The sequence below is a fragment of the Diabrotica virgifera genome, chromosome 10 (assembly GCF_917563875.1).
Source record: "Diabrotica virgifera virgifera chromosome 10, PGI_DIABVI_V3a".
Taxonomy (NCBI): domain Eukaryota; kingdom Metazoa; phylum Arthropoda; class Insecta; order Coleoptera; family Chrysomelidae; genus Diabrotica; species Diabrotica virgifera.
The window spans coordinates 33,968,658-33,989,104 of NC_065452.1; the positions used below are offsets into that span (position 1 = coordinate 33,968,658).

The 20,447-nt window shown below is 40.0% G+C and overlaps 1 protein-coding gene across 1 annotated transcript; it reads left to right on the forward strand.

The window, feature by feature from the left end:
• The first annotated feature begins 285 nt into the window (after positions 1-285).
• On the forward strand, positions 286-5,906 carry LOC126893011 (uncharacterized). The gene is made up of 2 exons (XM_050662948.1): positions 286-924; positions 5,880-5,906. The coding sequence occupies exons 1-2, from the start codon at positions 286-288 to the stop codon at positions 5,904-5,906; spliced, it is 666 nt and encodes a 221-aa protein (XP_050518905.1).
• The last annotated feature ends 14,541 nt before the right edge of the window (positions 5,907-20,447 follow it).

Here is a 20,447-nt window from a genome sequence, read left to right on the forward strand (position 1 = left end):
GAGCCCGCTACGGGATACTCTCTGTGCCTCCGTTAGGAATGGGTACAGTTTAAAACACTGTGCCTCGACACTGCAAGGTGTAGTTATTTAGAATACATCTTGCAGCCCCGGCCCCTAAGGTCAGAGAGTTGAGAAAATCAAGAGGATCCCGTACCTAGTTCTGTCTAGGTACGAGAACTACCGCGCTGTTGTGCAGGGAGCCAACCCTGAAGTCGATGTGGTGTCGGGCCAATCGGCTGAAAAAAAGGCTTCTTCTAAAAGTTAGGTTACCGCTCCCAACCAAAGATGACACGAGTCAGATCTCGGTCACCCCCCAGATCCAAGGCGCTTTCCCCGCCAAGATATGCAGACTCTAAAGAGTCCCTCCTGTTACAGCACCCTGAAGAGAGCAGTGATGACCACTCGAGCGACCAGGAAGATGGAAAAGACGGTTTTACGATCCAAAATCGTAGAATAAGAAAAAAGAAAAAGAAGTCAAAAGGCAAGGACTCCACGCAGAACGTCGAGACCACCGAGAACGTCACCGAAGCCACCCAGGAAGTCGAGGATTCCCAGAACATCGAGGCCACCCAGGAAGTCGAGGACATGGACGAAGACGTCCCAGGCGCCGAAGGCGGGGGCACTACCAAACGTCAGCGGGTTGAAGAGGATGCCGCCAGCGAAGACGAGCTGACAAGGGCCAACGAAGAAATCAACCGACTCAGAACCCTGATGAAAGAATTTGCAGCAAACGTTGATGCAAACAACAAAAAATATGAAGAGGTGATCGCACAACAGAAGGCAGAGATCAAAGAGCTGAATACGGAGATTCGACGAATGAGCGAAAAGATGGATGCCAGATTCGACGAGTTGATAGCTCTCCAGAAACAACTCGCAAAGAAACCGGAGAAGAAAAACCCCGAAAAGACGGACAAAAAACCACCAGTAGAGCAGCCTGCCACCAAAAAGATGACCACCGAGCAGACTCGACCACCCAGCCAGAAGGCTACCACCTCGACGAAGGAGGCGTCCACCCAACAGAGGAAAAAGAGAAAGGAAGAGTTTCCACCCCTGGTGACACTAACCGACGAGGAAGACGCCACATGGACGTCCAACCAAGAAAAAGCCATGAAACTAGCTCCCCAGGTACAGCTACCCCTCCCCGAAGAACCAGTGCCATCCACGAGCACAGATAGGGACGCGCTTGCCGCTTCCAGTCAAACTGATACAGTGTCAATGGAAACAAACCAAAACGAAGAAGACGCCGAAGAAGCCGTGTTACCTGAAAACCAGGTAACACCATACAGAAAACCGCCTGTAATTAAGTTACAGAGTGTCAGCGAGACAGGGGCTATTCTTACCATAGCCCAGGGCAAAGGCATCATCACCACAAACAAAATCTCCAGAAGTGGCAGAGAGACGCTCATCCAGGCTAAAAGCCCGGATGACTACAGAAAGATGACAAGGATAGTGGAGGAATATGCAGAAGCATACGCCGCCAAAGAGAAAAAGAGGCTACAATGGATAGCCTTTCCACTCGACGAAGACAGGAAACCAAAATTAGTGTTACGAGGATTGCCCACGAATACCACCGAGAAGGCAATCCAAGAAGACATGGCAAACCAATATGGAATAACCTGCCACACAGCACGTAACATGTCTACGAGAGTAGGGAAAAGGAGGCCACTACCCATGTTTGTCATGACACTGGATCAGGAAGACGTGGAAAAAGCAAAGCGGGTAACGAACCTGTGCCACATGAAAGTTGTGGTAGAGGACCTACACAAGGCAGCAGGACCGACGCAGTGCTTCAACTGCCAAGGGTACCATCACGCCCAGAACTCGTGTCACAAGGACCCGAGATGTGTGAAGTGCGGCGAAGAACACCACTCAAAGCAGTGCCAGAGAGCCAGAGAAGTCAAGGCAACGTGTGCCAACTGCAATGGAAGCCACCCAGCCAACTACAGAGGATGTCCTAGGTGCCCAACCTGGGGGAGGCCTCCACCACAGAGGTCACAACAGCGACCACCACCAAACCGAAGACAGCAGGCAACCGGGGTATCCTACGCGCAAGCCACGCAGGGAGACCAACCAGCGCAGAACAACACACCGTCCAACCGACCAACCCTCCCAGATGAAGAGTACCTAGTCAGGATGGTCACAAACATCGTGACTAAGGTAGTCCAAGAGGTGATACTCAGCACCAGGCAGGCACAGAACTAATGGCAGAGAGGGGATACTTGAGGATAGGCTCCTGGAACCCGGGCGGCATAACCACAAATCAGAACATACTAGATGAACTCGCCAACAGATACGAGATGGACATCGTAGCAATTCAGGAAACAAAACTGACCAACAACTTCAACCTAAAGTTTCCTGGATACGACGTATATAGGAACGACCTCACTAGAAGATCAGGAGGAACGGCCATCCTCGTAAAGAAGGGTATTAGACACACCAGTTACACTACTCCACCACTGGTCAACATGGAAGCCACAACAATAGAAGTTAACATGAGGCAAGGCGCAATAAGGATTACATCAGCCTACGTAAGACCACAAGACCCTTTAATGGACGATGACCTAGATGCGTTCCTAAACATCGCCGAACCATCGATCATAATAGGAGACCTGAATGCAAGATCCCCCAACTGGAACGACAGAGCTACGAACAGGAATGGACGACTACTAAACAGATACATAGAAAACAACGAAGACACAATGGCAATGGGCCCAGAAGAACCTACCCACTACCCAGGAAACGCACTTCCGACACACATCGACTTAGTTGTAGCCAAAAACCTAGGACTGCAATCAGAATTAATCACGCTGGACGAAGGATCAACTGACCACCACCCCATCCTATTAGAAATCGGAACATGGGAAGAGACAAACCCGCCAAAAAGAACAAAAAAGAAAATAAAGTGGACTAACTACAAAAGGTTAGTAAGTGAAGGAATAAACATAGTGCCAGTAATAAACAATCCAGAAGAAATAGAAGGAAAAGTCCTAGAGTTCGAAAATATCATCCAAGAGGCAATTAGAAACAGCACAACAGAGGAAGATGTCGAGATATTCATGGGAAGGTTCAAAGACATACCACAAGAAACACAAGAGTTGATAAGGGAAAAAAATAGAGCAAAGAAAACAGCAAAAAGAACAAGAAACAGAGTAGATAAATCCTGGGCAAATATTTTAAATAGGGAGGTCCAAACGGCCCTAAAACTCCACCGTAGCGAAAAATGGGACAACTTTGTACAAGAGATGGAAGAACAAGACTCAAACATGAGAAATGTCTGGAAGCTCCAGAAAATGTTGAGAAGCGACAGGAAACCCATCCCCCCACTACATGGAAGATACGGCATGGTATACACCATAGAAGATAAAGCAGAGGCAATGAGGACTACACTCGAAGATGAATGCAGACTGAACTTCCACCAAGATGAAGACGACGACTTCCTGGAAGAAGTCGAAGAACAAAAAGAAGGACCAGAAGACCCAGAGGACTTCATCCCCCCAACATCACCGGAAGAAATCAATGAACATATCAAAAATAGTTCACCGAGAAAAGCGCCTGGCCTCGACGAAATAACCAACAGAGCCCTAAAATATTTGCCCAGAAAAGCTATAGTGTATTTCACAAATATTATAAACGCAATATTAAGATTCAAGACATTCCCAAACAGATGGAAAGAGGCCCGTGTCATCATGATTCCAAAACCTGGCAAGAATCACACATTCCCACAGAACTACAGGCCAATCAGCTTACTTCCAGCGATCAGCAAGATAGTGGAAAGAGTCATCCTCAGCAGACTGCAAGCGGAAACAACCCGACTAAATATCATCCCAGAGGCTCAATTCGGATTTAGAGCAGAGCACTCCAGCGAACTACAAGTCCTCAGGCTAACCGAGTACATAGCAGCCGGTTTCAATGATAAGCAGTACACTGGAGCAGCGTTCCTGGATGTAAGCAAGGCATTCGACAGAGTCTGGCACAAGGGGCTCCTATTCAAAATGCGGGATTACGGGTACAGCGGAGCGATGACGAGGCTAATCTCGTCGTACTTGGGCGGCCGGAGGTTCAGGATTCGGATAGGACAAGTCCTGTCCGAACTCGGAATCCCGGAGGCTGGAGTACCACAGGGAGCGGTCTTGTCACCCCTGCTGTACACGATATACACCGCAGATGTACCTAGAACACCAGGTACCCTCATGAGCCTCTACGCCGACGATACAGCAATAGCGGCCAAGCATAGAAACGCAGATATAGCAGTGACCAACCTACAAACTGCACTAGAAGAAATTGAAGCATGGTGTATCAAATGGAAGATAGCCATAAATTCAGAGAAAACACAAGCGGTTCTATACAAGAAAGGGAGACAGCAGCCAGAGGAACAATTGAGGGTGCAGAACAGGCCCATCGAGTGGAAAAACGAAGCCAAATACCTAGGAGTCATTATGGATAAAGGATTAACCTTCCAAAAACACGTAGAAGCCACAGTCCAGAAGGCCAACATAGCAAGAGCGAATCTAAGAGGACTCACAGGCAGAAAAAGTAAACTAACACTCAAAACAAGGTTAAGATTGATAAATAGTATAATCCTACCGGTATTAACTTATGCGTCTCTCGCATGGGGACACGTATGTAATACACACAAGAAGAAGATCCAAGCAGTCCATAACAACAGCTTGAGGGAGGCCGTCAGAGTCCCAAGATATGTAGCTGAAAGATTCCTGTTCAGAGAACTCCAACAGGTGAGAGTCACAGAAACCATGACAGACAAGGCAAGGGTCAAATTCGCAGAATTAGAACATCACCCAAATTACATACTGCGAGAGACGCTAAGATACGACGAGTTCCACCGATGGAAGCACAGACGCCCGAAACAACAAATTATAGGATAAACTAAAAGTGATAAGTGATAGTAGTGTGTTCGTAGCTCGAAACAAGTGCCGAAGATAGCGTTACCCACGAAGTCCAAGTACCACGACCACCTCCAAGGTAAGCAAATATTAGAAAATTAGAAGGGCCTTAAGCCCCCAAAAAAATTCATATAAAATAAAAAAATGGCGAAAGCCCCCAAAAAAATTAAAAAAACCAAAAACACAAAAAAATTAGAGCATCGAGTCATCGGGCGGGGCCCAGCAGGGCCCAACAGGGCTCAGTGGGGCTCGGCACGATGACTCGGGGCCCAAGCAAGCAATTTTTAGTACCGCGGATAAGTTATTAAGAAGATAAAGGCATAGAGCGCATCACGCTGGGCCTAGTTTTTTTTTTGCATTCGATTAGGATACCACAGTGGAATCTTATTACCCAGGGTTCCATTGTGAAGAGCATTTGGCTACGATAGTTGTGCCCCCATCGCGCATCAGCGTGCTATGGGGGGGAAAGGGATGGCCTGGGGCATTGGAGCGAGGTGGGGTGATCCCTGTATAACTCGGGTCAAAACACCTCGCCCCAATGACTTGTTACACCCGAATGTACTCCTTCGAGAGGGTGAACAAATCCCACAGGTCGGGTTAAATCAAATTGCTTGCTTGCTTGCTTGCCAGCTTTCTTATTAAGTCAACATTAACAGTCCACGCTTCGACACCATAAATAAAGAAGAATAGAGTGGATATAACATTTTATCATACGGTATCGGATTTGCAGATTGAGTCTTTTGGTTACTCAGAAATTTTCACATCTTCAAAAAGGCTGCTCTTGTTTGCTCTATTCTTGGTCTAATTCCTGATTTCGGATTTAGATTTTCCGTAATCCTAGGACTCCTAAGTATTTCATTTTGTCCACTTGTTCAATATCTTCATTTTTATCTGGATCCTTGTAATGACTTTGCCCCTCTTACTGATAACCACGGTTTTTGTTTCCTTTATGTTTATCGTTAAACCAAACTGTTCCAGTTCCCTAGTATTACAAATTATGTTTAGTAGAGTCTGCAGGTGTAGGTCTTTCTCACTTTCAGCGATAATGGATCTATTGAATAAAAAGAAGTATTTGCTTTAAAAAAAAAGACCAAGTTGTTAATCTAATGACATATAAAACAACATAATGTTACTCTACATCCCACCAGACTGAAAACAATGGAAACCTTCTCTGGTTACACCTCCGAGGCTTCTACAATTTGCAAGCCATACGGATGCTGAGACCAAGGAAGATGAGGGAATTTTACAATTTATAATTCACGTTCCATCTGCTCAGCGCGGTAAAGTTCCAACGAGAATGGTTCCCTTCGTACTCCAATCAGAGTAAACATGTAAATCAAAAATGAAGAACCATTTTTAATTTCGTTGCAAAACGAAAATACAGCCGCATTATATGCTAGTCCAATCAGAGAGTGCAGCAAGCAACTCTACCGGTTTCGAAACTTATTAGTCTCTCATCAGGAGGCACATATGCTGCTCTCCCTGATCCAACCAAAACAAACCCCGGCGTGCAGTCACGGATTGCAACGAACGAAATGGCATAGATGCCCTAGCGGCAACTGCTAGCAAAAGACCAAGTTTTTAATCTAATGACATATAAAACAACATAATGTTACTCTACATCCCACCAGACTGAAAACAATGGGAACCTTCTCTGGTTACACCTCCGAGGCTTCTACAATTTGCAAGCCATAACGGATGCTGAGACTAAGGAAGATGAGGGAATTTTACAATTTATAATACACGTCCCATCTGCTCAGCGCGGTAAAGTTCCAACGAGAATGGTTCCCTTCGTACTCCAATCAGAGTAAACATGTAAATCAAAAATGAAGAACCATTTTTAATTTCGTTGCAAAACGAAAATACAGCCGGATTATATTCTAGTCCAATCAGAGAGTGCAGCAAGCACCTCTAACGGTTTCGAAACTTATTAGTCTCTCATCAGGAGGCACATATGCTGCTCTCCCGGATCCAACCAAAACAAACCCCGGCGCGGCGTGCAGTCACGGATTGCAACGAGCGAAATGGCTAAGGCTAAGGCTCCACGGGCGACAAATTTACGCTAGCAGTAGCCGTAAACGAACTTAATGTTCCGCGACTTAAAGGTTTAAACTCACTAAGGTACTTTTTAAAAAGACCCTTTATTAACTTTTACAAATATACTTCACTTTTAATTGATCGAAAATAACTGAAATTAATTACAATGATATTACTTTTATATAAAATCAAAATGCTGAATATAAAAGGTAAAACTGCTGATTGCGATCGCTGACCTCTGGGGTTATTGCACCATAATTTCTCCATCCTCTTGAGAAGTTTTGTGAGGGATGAACAAAACTGAAGGCGTTGGTTCCGGATCGGCTGCATCCTCTTCTTCTTCGTCTTCTTCCATTTTCTTCTTTTTCCATAACTCTCGTAATTTGTAAACCAGGAGAATGATAAGGGCAATTACCAAGAAATATATTGGTGGTGTCCACAGATGAGAATGGTCCATTGTTGTTAGGGACACGGGTTGGAGTCTTTCTTCTTCGGTTGAGAGTTTATGCAGTTCATCTAACTGGATTCTGTCTAACTTTAGAGGCTTCACTGTTGGATCTTCGTCTTGGAATTTAATTTTGATCCTTGGCAGGGTTAAAGGTTCTTCTTTTACTGCTGCTTTGGAGTTGATATAAACTTCGTTGTTGGTTCTGAACTCGCATCCTGGGGGTAGTTCTATCAGGAATGTTCCTTCTAGTACTTCAATTTTGGAAGTAGAACAGTGGGTGGAAATTTTAGTAGCTTTTGGAAAAACAGCAATATAGTGGGCTTCAGATAATTTTTGGATAATTGTTGTGCTAATTGTGATCGGCACGTTTTGACATTGAGCGGCGTCGTTGGATAATTTTAGGATTTGATTTATGCAGTCATCGGTTTCTGTATTTTCTTGTGGGAACTTCTCTGGACAGATGAATTTCTTCGGTTCGCTTTTTCTGCATGGTAGGTCCATGTATTGGAAAAGTTCCGAATTAGAAACTAAATATGGCCCAGGTGGGATAATTATTGTATTGTTGATGGTGGGAAGTGAATATAAATGAAAATATGTAAATACTTTGGAATGAAGAATGGGGAAATGTAAGATAAAGACTAGAGAATGGTTGGAATAGTAACCATCTACTTCTACTATCTCGTAGTATTTCATCAGATCTTCTTCTTGGAGGTATGGTAGCTGAGAAGCTGGGTGATGTTCTAGCATCTTCTGGATGGTCCATCTGATTTCGTCTGGTTTTATAAGTCCATTGTGAAGAGTTTTGATTTTTGCAAACGTAATTGCTGTCTGTAAGTCATCTAATATTTGTATGATAGTTTGTAAGGCTAAATTCATCTGGTCTAGAACGTTTCGAACTTGCATATAGTGGTTGAAGTCAAAGACGAATTGGTTTAAATCCGTTCTGATTCTGTTGGTTTCTGCTGCTATTATCTCTTGATTGTGGGTTAGCAACGTTACTGTCTCATTATAGTTGTTCATTATTTTCTTATTAAGGCTTAATTGGTTGTTGATGTTGTTAATAATATTCTGTTGATTAAGTTCAAGTGTCTGAATTGCAGCATCATATCTTACTGCATCTTCTTGATCTAAGTTTCCTGATATGGATTTTATAATACTTCCTAAGCCATTGATAAGACCTCTTTTATTTCTGGTTGCTGGATAGATTGAGTCGAGTTTCTCTTGGGCTGTTTTAAGGAGATATTGCAATGTTTGGTCGAAGTTCTGTAGACTGTCGAAGTACGGTTGGCTGAGTCCATTTTCTATAGCTATGGTTGTAGTTTGATATTGAGATTCTAATGTTTCGATTTCTTGTGCTATTGGTTCTAATTGGAAATAGTGGATAAAATCGTGAGTGCTAGTTTGGATTCTGGCTTCTCCGATCTTAACAGGAAGGATCCCTGGATTGTCTCGAAGGTCCTGGATCTTCACTTCTTGGGCTGTTACTGAGATACATCTGTAAAGTATTTTTGGGGTTAGTTTTCATTGGTGGTTGATGTTTAATGTTCTTCTTGTGCACCGTAGTATCTTGGGTATCAATAGTAACAGGATTGTTATTTTTGACTAGTTTAGATGAAAATCTGGGGAGCAATTTGTTTCGTTTTACTGTTTTTCGAGTGTAGATTTTCGTGCTTGGTTTATATGTTATAGGTGAGTGTCGTTTTTCGTTCAATTTTTCAATATTTTTCTGTTTGCTCTCTTGCAATTTCTTATTTATTTCTTTATACATCTCTTTTGTTTTCAATCTGTGCTCCTGTGTGTAATTATTTATAAGTGTTCTGTTAATGTCAATGTCGAATGGATCTTGGGCATCTATGTGACCATTGAGAACGTTGATGGGCTTCTGTTTGGTAGCTGAGTGGATAGAGTTGTTGTATGCCATAATGGCGTAAAGCATCTGGTCTTTTATGTTAAGTGTTTTCTTTTTTTCTTTTAATATTCGAAGATGCTCTATGATTGTGGAGTGAAAGCGCTCGACCATTCCATTGGATTGCGGGTTATCAGGTGTTGTGTAGTGGATTAGAATCTTGTGAGTGTCCACGAATTCTTGAACGAGTCCATTTTTAAATTCGGTTCCACTGTCCGAAATTATCATATGTGGTAGTCCATGATGTGTGATGAATAACAGGAATGCGTTTAAAATGTTGATAGCGTTTGATCCTTCTATTGGGTATGCTTGTCCGTATTTTGAAAAGGCGTCGATGATGGTAAGGAATTTTTGTCCTGCTGCTTGGAATGTGTCTACATGAACAATTTCCAGTGGTTTAGTTGGTGTTGGGGTTAACATAAACTTTGGTTTTTCGGGATTTCTGTCGTATTTGTTGGTTTGACAAGTATCGCAGAGATTAATATATTCTTCTATGTCCTTTTTCAACGTTGGCCAATAATAGTGTTTTCTGATTTGAATTTCTGTTTCGTTAATTCCTCTATGGTTTGTTTTTCCTTGATGATAGTCTTGTACGATGGTTTTCTGTCTCTCTGTACTGTTTATATCTTCTAAGAGGTTGTTGCATTTGACAAGATCAAATGCAGAATTCTTGAATGTTTCACGAAGTATGTTGCAGACAGTCTGGTAGAGTTCATCAGTTTCGAATAAGATGGCGTATTTCTTTTTTGTGTCAACGTAATTTTTGAAGAAGTTGAAAATATCATTTTTCAGGTCGCTTTTGTCGAGTTGGACGTGCATTCTTTTCTTTGTTACGAAGCACTGTTCTGTTATGGGTTTTGCAGGATTGTAGTTTACCAATTTGAATATGATTTGATTGTTGTAACAGTTCAATGGTCTTTCGCTGATTGGAATTCCGAGTATTGGGTTTTCTTCTGTAGAATGCTGGGTACCATCTGTATTGTTGCCTTGTTGATATAGAGAACTTGGCCGACTTTCAATTTTTTGATTTTGTTCCTGAAGAATTTCATCTATTACTTTCATTTCTTCTGCAGTTAGGCCGGATGTTTGTTTTTCTTTAATAATTTCTTCTAAGTCATCCATAGGAATTACTTCGTCTGGATCGCATACTGAACTTGGGTGGTTGACCATGGATATGTCGTCATCTTCTTTTCTGGATAATAGGCTGATTATTTCTTCCATGTGCTCATCAACGGTGTTCATTTCTTTAGTGTGGATTTCAATACGGGATAATGCATCAGCGTTGGTGTTGAATTTTCCTTTTTTGTATATGACTTCGTAGTCAAATTCTTCAAGTTTTAACCTCCATCTAACAAGTTTTGAGTTCGGATCTTTTAGAGAAAATAGCCATTGAAGTGGTCGATGATCGGAGAGGATTTTGAACTTTCTTCCAAATAAATAAGGTCGAAAATATTTAGTAGCCCATACGATTGCAAGCATTTCCTTTTCAATAGTGGAATATTTGAGCTCTGTTTCGTTCAGTGTTCGTGATGCATATGCGATGGGTTTATCTTGTCCTACAGGACCCTGTGACAGGATAGCACCTACAGCAAAGTTGCTTGCATCTGTGGTGAGGTTGAAAGGCTGCGTAAAATCCGGGTATTGTAAAAGTGGTTCGTTGGTTAGCAGGTTCTTGCAGATTTTGATACAGTTGAGGAATTGTTCAGTGTGTTCTATCTTGGCATCTTTCTTCAAACATGAGGTGAGAGGCTTTGTTATTTTTGCGAAATCCTTGATGAACTTCCTGTAATAGCCAAGTAGTCCGAGAAATCCTCTAATCTCTTTTGCTGTCCTTGGTATGGGATAGTCTATGATGGCTTTAATTTTGCTTGGATTTGGCTTTATTCCTTCAGGAGTTACGACATGACCCAAAAATTCGACTTCTTTTTTCAGAAATTCGCATTTATCTATCTGTATCTTGAACTTTGTTTCTCGTAGTCTCTCGAAGATTTTCTTAAGGTTGACCATGTGTTCCTGGAGTGAGGTTGAGTATACGATAATGTCATCCATGTATACTAAGCAGATGTCTCCTACAAATCCTTTAAGCACGTTGTCCATTATCCTCTGGAATGTAGCTGGTGCATTCTTCAATCCAAAAGGCATTCTGAGATATTCGTAGTGGCCATTTTCAACGTTAAATGCTGTTTTCTGTATATCTTCCTCTGCCATTTCTATCTGGTGAAATCCACTGGCTAGATCAAGCGTGGAAAAATATTGACAGCGTCCTAGTTTATCGAGGATGTCCGTGATATTCGGGATTGGGTATCTATCGTCTATAGTCTTCTCATTCAACTTCCTGTAATCGACTACGATTCTCCATTTGATTTTTCCTGAGGCGTCTGGTTTCTTCGCCACGACCCAGATTGGCGACGACCAGGGCGACTGACTTGGTCTGATGATGCCTTGGTCCAGCATTGATGTTATCTGCTTGTTAACTTCTTCTCGATGAACATGTGGATATCGATATGATTTTGTGAAAACTGGGACTTCATCTGTTGTTCTTATATGGTGTTTTATTTGATTTGTAAATGTTAAAGTCTCATCAGGATTATGGAATATGTCTGCAAATTTTCTGCATAAACGTCTGATATGCATCTCCTCTTCTGGATTTAGATGATCTGTTCTGATGAGGGGATCAATGTCTATTAGTGTTTCTGTTTCCATAGGAATGATGTCCGAAGTGTACAGATGATATTCATGAAGATCTATTGGATTGCTTTTAACAGGATCGGTGAGTGCTACTTGAATAGGTTCATCGGTGTTGTTGATCATTTCGGTCCAGGCTAGTTGATTGCAGGCTTCGCTGAGAGTTTCTCTTAAAATCGCCCCCTGTATTTCTTGTTTCGGTATAAGTATGGTGCCTTTTGTTTGTTTCACTGGAAGTCGTACTTGTGTGATTGTTCTGGGTTCTAATTGAATTGTATAAAACTGTGTCTTATTGGTTTCATAATAAAAGATAGGGAGAACTGAATGTGCCGTAGTTAGTGTGGATGCTGGGAAATTAAGATGTGCTTGTAGAAGTTTTAAGTTATCAAGGCCTATAAGGCCATCAAATGTTTTATGAAATTTAAAAAGGTAAAATTTTAGATTAATATTAGAATTAAATTCAGGGAAGATGGGAATTTCTGCACAATATTCTTGTGAATGGTTTTGAAATATTGAACTGACTACAAACGGTTCGTGCTTGATGAAATTTTTATAAAATTTGGAAGCAATTTCGGGGTTAAGAAATGATTTGGTTGCCCCTGTATCAAGAAGAAGTTTGAGTGGGGGATTTTGGATTTTGATATACGGAAGTTCTTTTTTGTCTGAATAAGAATTGAGTTCGACTACGTTTCTTCGTTTTCCTCTTGGGGTTTTGGAAAATTTACATCTTCTTCCTCCTCGTATTGGGTATTCTGGTAGTCTTCTACGTGGTAGTCCTCCGAATATGTGTCCTGATTTGGGTAGTAATATGCCTGTTCTCCATAGTAGGCATTGGTGTCGTTTTCGTCTTGCTGTTCAATATTAAACAGCTCTTCTACGATGATATTTGGAGCGTATTGTTGCTGTGGCTGTGGTCTAAAATTTCTGAAGCTTTGTCCTCTGTTAAATCCTGTTTGGCGTGTGCTTACAGACATCGGTGTTGGCTTGTATTGTTGCGGTGGTTTGCTTGCCCATGGGTTAGGTCTTGGAGGTTGTGTATTTGTTATGGTTTGTTGTTTCTGTGGTTGGAATCGAGCGGGTTGTATTGGCCATCTTGGATTAAATGTAGACTGTTGTGGTCGTGACGGTCCTGGATTATTTCCAAAAAATGATTGATGTAACTGGGGCCTGGGCATGGGTTGTTGCCATTGTGGTGCTGTTACGAACTGCGGCTGTCTCTGGGGTTGTATGTGAGTAGTTTTATTTGGCAATGAGAAATTGGTTCTTTGTAAGTATCTGATATTGTTCTCTTCTTGGATAAATCGGAGAGCGACAGCGAGACTTGTAGGCCTCATTGATCGTATGGTTGATCCTATTGGTTCCCTTAATCCTGCTAGGAACGTAGTTAGGGCTTGTTGTTGAAAGAATGTCTTTTTGCTTGCTTTTACAGCTTCATTATCGTTATGGAGTTCGATATGATTTGAAATTGTGTTTAAAAGTGTCATTACTTTTTCATGAAATTGTTGGGGAGACTCATTGGGCCCTTGCTTCAAGTTTACCATATCTCGTGTGAGCGAATTTTCATTCCGTTGGTCGGCAAAATTTTGTATTAGCGTGGTCCTTATTGTGTTCCAGTCTTTACACCCATATACAGAAATGACTTCTCGAGCACGTCCTTTAATTTTATTCATTACGCCTCGAGTCAACATGTGATTTTGAAAGCTTTCGGGATTAGCACGATCCCAGAAATGATCAAGAACCATTGTAGTAACTTCAATGAAGTTATGCAGTTCGTTAGGGTTTCCATCGTAATCAGGTACGACAGATAGATGTTTATTGACATCAAAAACAAGAGCGGGAGCGGGTGCCACGGCCATAATATCTAATTGACTAGCGGGAGCAGGAGTAATAATTATAGACGGTATATCTAAGCTTATTGGAGTATTATTTGAAGAATTATCGTTAGCTTTTAAACTAAATTGAGCAACTGAGTTATTTTGCGAAATAGAAGCAGCACCAGGTTCGACAATCGATTCACTGATACTTGCAAGAGAATTACTAATTTTAAGCGATGAAATTTGTGAAGCAATTAAATTAGGATTAGAAAAAATATTAAATTTGCTTACAGATAGAAGATTATGCTTTGGTGCATTTCTTCTCGAAGGAACTGGCTTCTTTTCTGCTTTCTTCTTATCGTCTTTCGGCATATAAATGGATTTTTACACTTTGACACTGGTCTTCCGTATACTTCTGGGGTTGAACGGCTGTGGTTTTCCCTGGAAGTTGGTTCGTAGCGGGTAAACGTTTAAAAACGACGAGGATCACTAAAGGACTCTCCCACTTATCTTACTGCACTGTGCCACTTAAAGGTTTAAACTCACTAAGGTACTTTTTAAAAAGACCCTTTATTAACTTTTACAAATATACTTCACTTTTAATTGATCGAAAATAACTGAAATTAATTACAATGATATTACTTTTATATAAAATCAAAATGCTGAATATAAAAGGTAAAACTGCTGATTGCGATCGCTGACCTCTGGGGTTATTGCACCATAATTCGCGGAACGGAATAGGAATAGCCGAACTGAACCGACTACGCACAAGTCTTGTAGTCGGTTCAGTTCGGCTATTCCTATTTCGTTCCGCGGAACCTTAAGTTCGTTTTACGGATACTGCTAGCGTAAATTTGTTGCCCGTGGATCCTTAGCCTTAGATGCCCTAGCGGCAACTGCTAGCAAAAGACCAAGTTTTTAATCTAATGACATATAAAACAACATAATGTTACTCTACATCCCACCAGACTGAAAACAATGGGAACCTTCTCTGGTTACACCTCCGAGGCTTCTACAATTTGCAAGCCATAACGGATGCTGAGACTAAGGAAGATGAGGAAATTTTACAATTTATAGTACACGTCCCATCTGCTCAGCGCGGTAAAGTTCCAACGAGAATGGTTCCCTTCGTACTCCAATCAGAGTAAACATGTAAATCAAAAATGAAGAACCATTTTTAATTTAGTTGCAAAACGAAAATACAGCCGGATTATATTCTAGTCCAATCAGAGAGTGCAGCAAGCACCTCTAACGGTTTCGAAACTTATTAGTCTCTCATCAGGAGGCACATATGCTGCTCTCCCGGATCCAACCAAAACAAACCCCGGCGCGGCGTGCAGTCACGGATTGCAACGAGCGAAATGGCTAAGGCTAAGGCTCCACGGGTGACAAATTTACGCTAGCAGTAGCCGTAAACGAACTTAATGTTCCGCGGAACGGAATAGGAATAGCCGAACTGAACCGACTACGCACAAGTCTTGTAGTCGGTTCAGTTCGGCTATTCCTATTTCGTTCCGCGGAACCTTAAGTTCGTTTTACGGATACTGCTAGCGTAAATTTGTTGCCCGTGGATCCTTAGCCTTAGATGCCCTAGCGGCAACTGCTAGCAAAAGACCAAGTTTTTAATCTAATGACATATAAAACAACATAATGTTACTCTACATCCCACCAGACTGAAAACAATGTAGAGTAACATTATGTTGTTTTATATGTCATTAGATTAAAAACTTGGTCTTTTGCTAGCAGTTGCCGCTAGGGCATCTATGCCATTTCGTTCGTTGCAATCCGTGACTGCACGCCAGGGTTTGTTTTGGTGGGATCAGGGAGAGCAGCATATATGCCTCCTGATGAGAGACTAATAAGTTTCGAAACCGGTAGAGGTGCTTGCTGCAGTCTCTGATTGGACTAGAATATAATGCGGCTGTATTTTCGTTTTGCAACGAAATTAAAAATGGTTCTTTATTTTTTATTTGCTTTTACTTCCTCGTATTGAAGTGTTTACTTAATAGTAATTAAATAAAGCATTGAAGAAATGACTTTATTCAATTACTATTAAGTAAATACTTAAATACTTGTAAGTAAAAGCAAATACTTCTTTTTATTCAATAGACCCATTGACTGTATCGTCAGCATAAAGAATATTATTTATATTTTCACCATTTATCTTGATCCTTTCTGTACATTTTTCAAGTGCTTGTGTAAATAATTCTTCGGTGTATATTATCAAAGAATACTCCATCCAACAAGAAGCGAAAGCACCTGTCGGCTCCTGTGATGTTCAGGGGACAGAAATATCGGTCGGAGAATGGTAGGGGTAATACTTCACACTACACTAAGAAAAGTAATGAAGAATTCGTTCAAAACAGTAGGAAATTTGAGTTATACTGAGAAACAAAGTAATAATTAAAACTATAGTGTTTTTAAGTTGATCTATTTAATATGAATTTTATTTTTTTCTGTAAAATTTAATATAACACCCATATATCAATTTTGTAATCATAAGTAAAAAGGTTTTAAGTTAAAAATATCGATTTTGACTAAGTTTTGTAAACTTATGTAAACGTGATGGTTTTTTAATGCTTAGTTGTTTAATAGTTAATTTCAAAATTAGAAAATTTCTATCGATTTCAATTAGTTTTTTTTTCGTACTAAACAACTTGTCAAAATATATATTTTTTTGTTTCCTTTTGAGAAATTTCTTTGAATGTCTATTGACCTCCAACACCATCATATTCTCGCTGCACGAGGAAACTCTGCGGCTGAGGCTAGAATGACTTTATTCACCTTCGATTTCTTTCTGTGCATCTGAGGTTTCTGGAAACTCTGGTTGTACTGTACCAAATTCAATTCGCCTGGATATATAACAATTATCCCATCACATCTAGCATCTAATACCTAGGAATTAATCTATCAGCTGACAACAATATCGAAGAAGAGGTAAAAGAACCAATAATTAAAGCCAGTAGAACGGCCGGATGCCTAAACGACACAATTTGGAAAAACAAACACGTAAGAGTGCAAACAAAGGCCCGAATATATAAGTCTGTTATTAGGCCAGTTATGACTTATATGGCCGAAACAAGACCAGATACAAGAAAAACATAAAAACATCTGGAGACCAACGAAATGAAGATCTTAAGAAGGATTGCTGGAAAAGAAATACAGGACAGAGTAAGACGTGAGGAAATGAGACGCATATGTGGGGTAGACAAAGTAAATACCTGGGTAAAGAACATAAAAGAAGAGTGGAATTAATATATAAGCAGGATGTTTGAATTAAGTATAGTAAGAATAGCCAGGGACAAGTCACCGTTAGGCAGAAGAAGTATAGGACGCCCAAGGAAAAGCTGCAATGACAAGTTAGGGAAAGAATGAAATGCACCGTTGAAGAAAAACAGGCAGTACTGCCTATATAAAAGAAATAAGACATCAGATCTAGCATCTAGCCACCTTAACCTGTTTCTTATTTTGTTTCCAATAGGATCCACAATCAATTTATTCGTATATGCTCATTCCTAACATTATCTTTTATAGTTATTCGCTAGTTCTAGTTGTTAATAACTACGGGTTTAATACGGAACTTAACCTAACCCTAATGAAGCTCTGCTTTCACACAAAATTTTCCAGTTTCAGCTGCATTCGCTCTCTCTAATTGTTACCGTCTGATACATCTCTTGTACCACTCTCACATATTCAGCCGGCGCTCCTTTCCTACTTAGTACCAATAGGTTTCTGGTAACTTTGCTATATACCTTCTCAAGATTAATAAACACTATGTGCAATGTGCAAGTCTTTCTCTTCCACTTATAAAGGCCCCGTCTCACCATCAAATAATTGACAGTTATTTGATCAAACTTGACAGTTAGTGACACAAAGTGACAGTTAGTATGTATAGTTTGTGTCACTAGTCAAGTTTGACTGTCAAGTTTGATCAAATAACTGTCAATTATTTGATGGTGAGACGGGGCCTTCAGTTTTCCCTCAGCTGTCATAAAAAAAAATTGACGTTGTGGCCTGCCTTGCATAAATTCAAAATGACTTTTATTTCTAGAACCGTACACTAAATTTTGTTAGATTTCAAATGTACGATAACGAAAACATATTTTGAATAGGGTGCTAGGACAAATACTTAATGATCGTAACAAAGTTAAGCAAATGTTTGTTTACTGGAAATAAAAAAAATACTATTGCAAATTAAATAAAACACTAAATAGCTATGTTTAAATTGTTTTGATTCTTTATTAAAAATCTGGGAAGAAATAATTTTAATAGACGTACGTATATGGAATTACATAAATGTTTGAAAATGAATGAAAATGAATCACATAAAAGTGTTTAAAAGGAACTTCTCTCATTGTCCTACGATCGGTTACCTGCTACGATTTCTCGGTACTGAAAAGTGAAAAGAGAATTATTTGTTCACGATCTAGTGGGGCATCCCAGTAGGAACCACACAAGAAAATCAACCTTTGCGTGGAGCCATCACAATGAGAGTTTATTGTAACAATAGATATTTTTAATAGTATTATACTTTTTTCTACAATTAGAAAAGACCAAACAACACAATAATTTTACAAATACATTCACATTATTTGTTAGATTCAACAAACAGTTGTTAGGGGTTAGGTTGAGAAATAAGAAATAATACATGAAACATGGCGGATCGTACATGCGCAAACAAATTTGGTTCGTGATATAGTCGATGCTTTCGCTTCTTGTTGGATGGAGTATTCTTTGATATTATTAAATAGTAATGGTGAAAGTACATAGCCCTATCTCACTCCTCTACTTATCTGTGTGCATCCGTGTTAGGCACGTAGCCAAGATTTGGTTTTGGGGGGGGGGCTAATTTGATGGGTTGAAGTCGGGTCTGCCACATATGTAAACTTAAATGTAGCCTTTTTGTCCTTTCTCTGAAAATTTCGGGGGGGCTGAAGCCCCTTAAGCCCCCCTCCTGGCTACGTGCCTGCGTGTTACCGTGTGGTACCAATGGTACCACAGCCTGTTAGTTCCAATAGAGATTTCTCACAATGTTAATATAGTTTTTGTCGAGTCCTTTTCTCTTTAGACATTCCATGAGAATGTTATGTTTAACTTTGTTGAAAGCTTTCTCATAGTCTATAAATGAAACGAAAAATTTTTTTGTTGGTCTCGACCTTTTTGGGTAAGATTTGTGAAATTATACAGAGCTTCTACTGTTCCGAAGCCATTACGAAAGCCAAACTGTCTATTACTCGTATATTATTATCTGCTTCACACTTCTTTCCGAATATTCTTGCATGTAAAACCTTTAAAAATGTTTTCAATAATTATGGCATTAAGCGGATTAATCTGTAGTCATTACAGTGTTTGGGGTTCTTGATTTTTGGTAGCGGAACAAAGGTCGATAGTAGCGTGACCCGTCAAAATAGCCCGGTCAAAACAGCCCTGTCAAAATAGCCCGAACACAAAATAGCCTCGACAAAATAGCCCGCAAACAAAATAGCCCCGACAAAATAGATCGCACACAAAATAGCCCCGGTCAAAACAGCCCCGGCTAAAATAGCCTCTTATAAACAATTACATAATTATTTATACAAGGTGTCCAAAAACTTTTATTTAATTTAAATTATTTGACAAAAAGGAAGAATGTATTTAATTTATTTAATTTTTAAATGCATTTTACTGTTGCCCGAAAACAGAAAAAAATGTTTATGTCATAAATTAACATTGATTTTCGCCTAACTTAAATGTTCAAACTTCCAAGAGGCAGGAAAGACAATTCGAGTTCTCTGAAAAGACAATTTTTATTTAATGTGGTTAAGATAAACATCTGAAGAGAGGATAATTACCATTTCCGAAAAAATGTATTTTTAAGGAATTATTTCATGATGAATTCTGAAGGGAGCTTTTTTTCGGGGCTATTTTGTCGGGGCTATTTTGTCGGCGGGCTATTATTCCGCGGCTATTTTGTCTGCAGGCTATTTTGTCGGAGCTATTTTGTGTGCGGGATGTTATGTCGGGGCTATTTTGTCGGAGCTTTTTTGACGGGGCTATTTTGACGGGGTACCAAAAACACCCTTTATTTATGAAAAACATGGCCAGTTGTTAAAGTGCCTAACTTTTTTATTATCCAACATAATAAGCTAATGAATTAAAAACCAGAATATTAAGAATACATGGTGCTGCAGTTGGGTTTTAATTTCAGTATTTTATAAATGCTGGAATATTCCACAGTGTGATACGAACTTTTAGAAAAAATCACAGTTTTATTGGTAGTTGGTACCTACACCCGTTGTACAATGACAATTTACCTATCTAGCAACAATATTATTACAGCGATATTGTTAAAGGCTGTATTAAAAAGATCACTTAAATCGGACAACAGGTTTAGGAAATTCGAGACATTAAAAATGGCCCATTTTTAAGGTAGTCGTGCATTAGGTAATTTCTTGGAGAAGTGTATTTAGGGTGGTTTGTTTTTATTGAAACGCACTGTATTTCATTACAACGACATTATTTCTAGGAACACAGTAAGATCTATCCCTCATAAATCACGTGAATATCTATCAAATTACATTTTCTAATAACATAATTACCGCTCTGTAATTAAAACCAAATACGCCCATTGATACAAGCAATAGTTTATAAATTTTGTGATAACTGCGATTCCATTT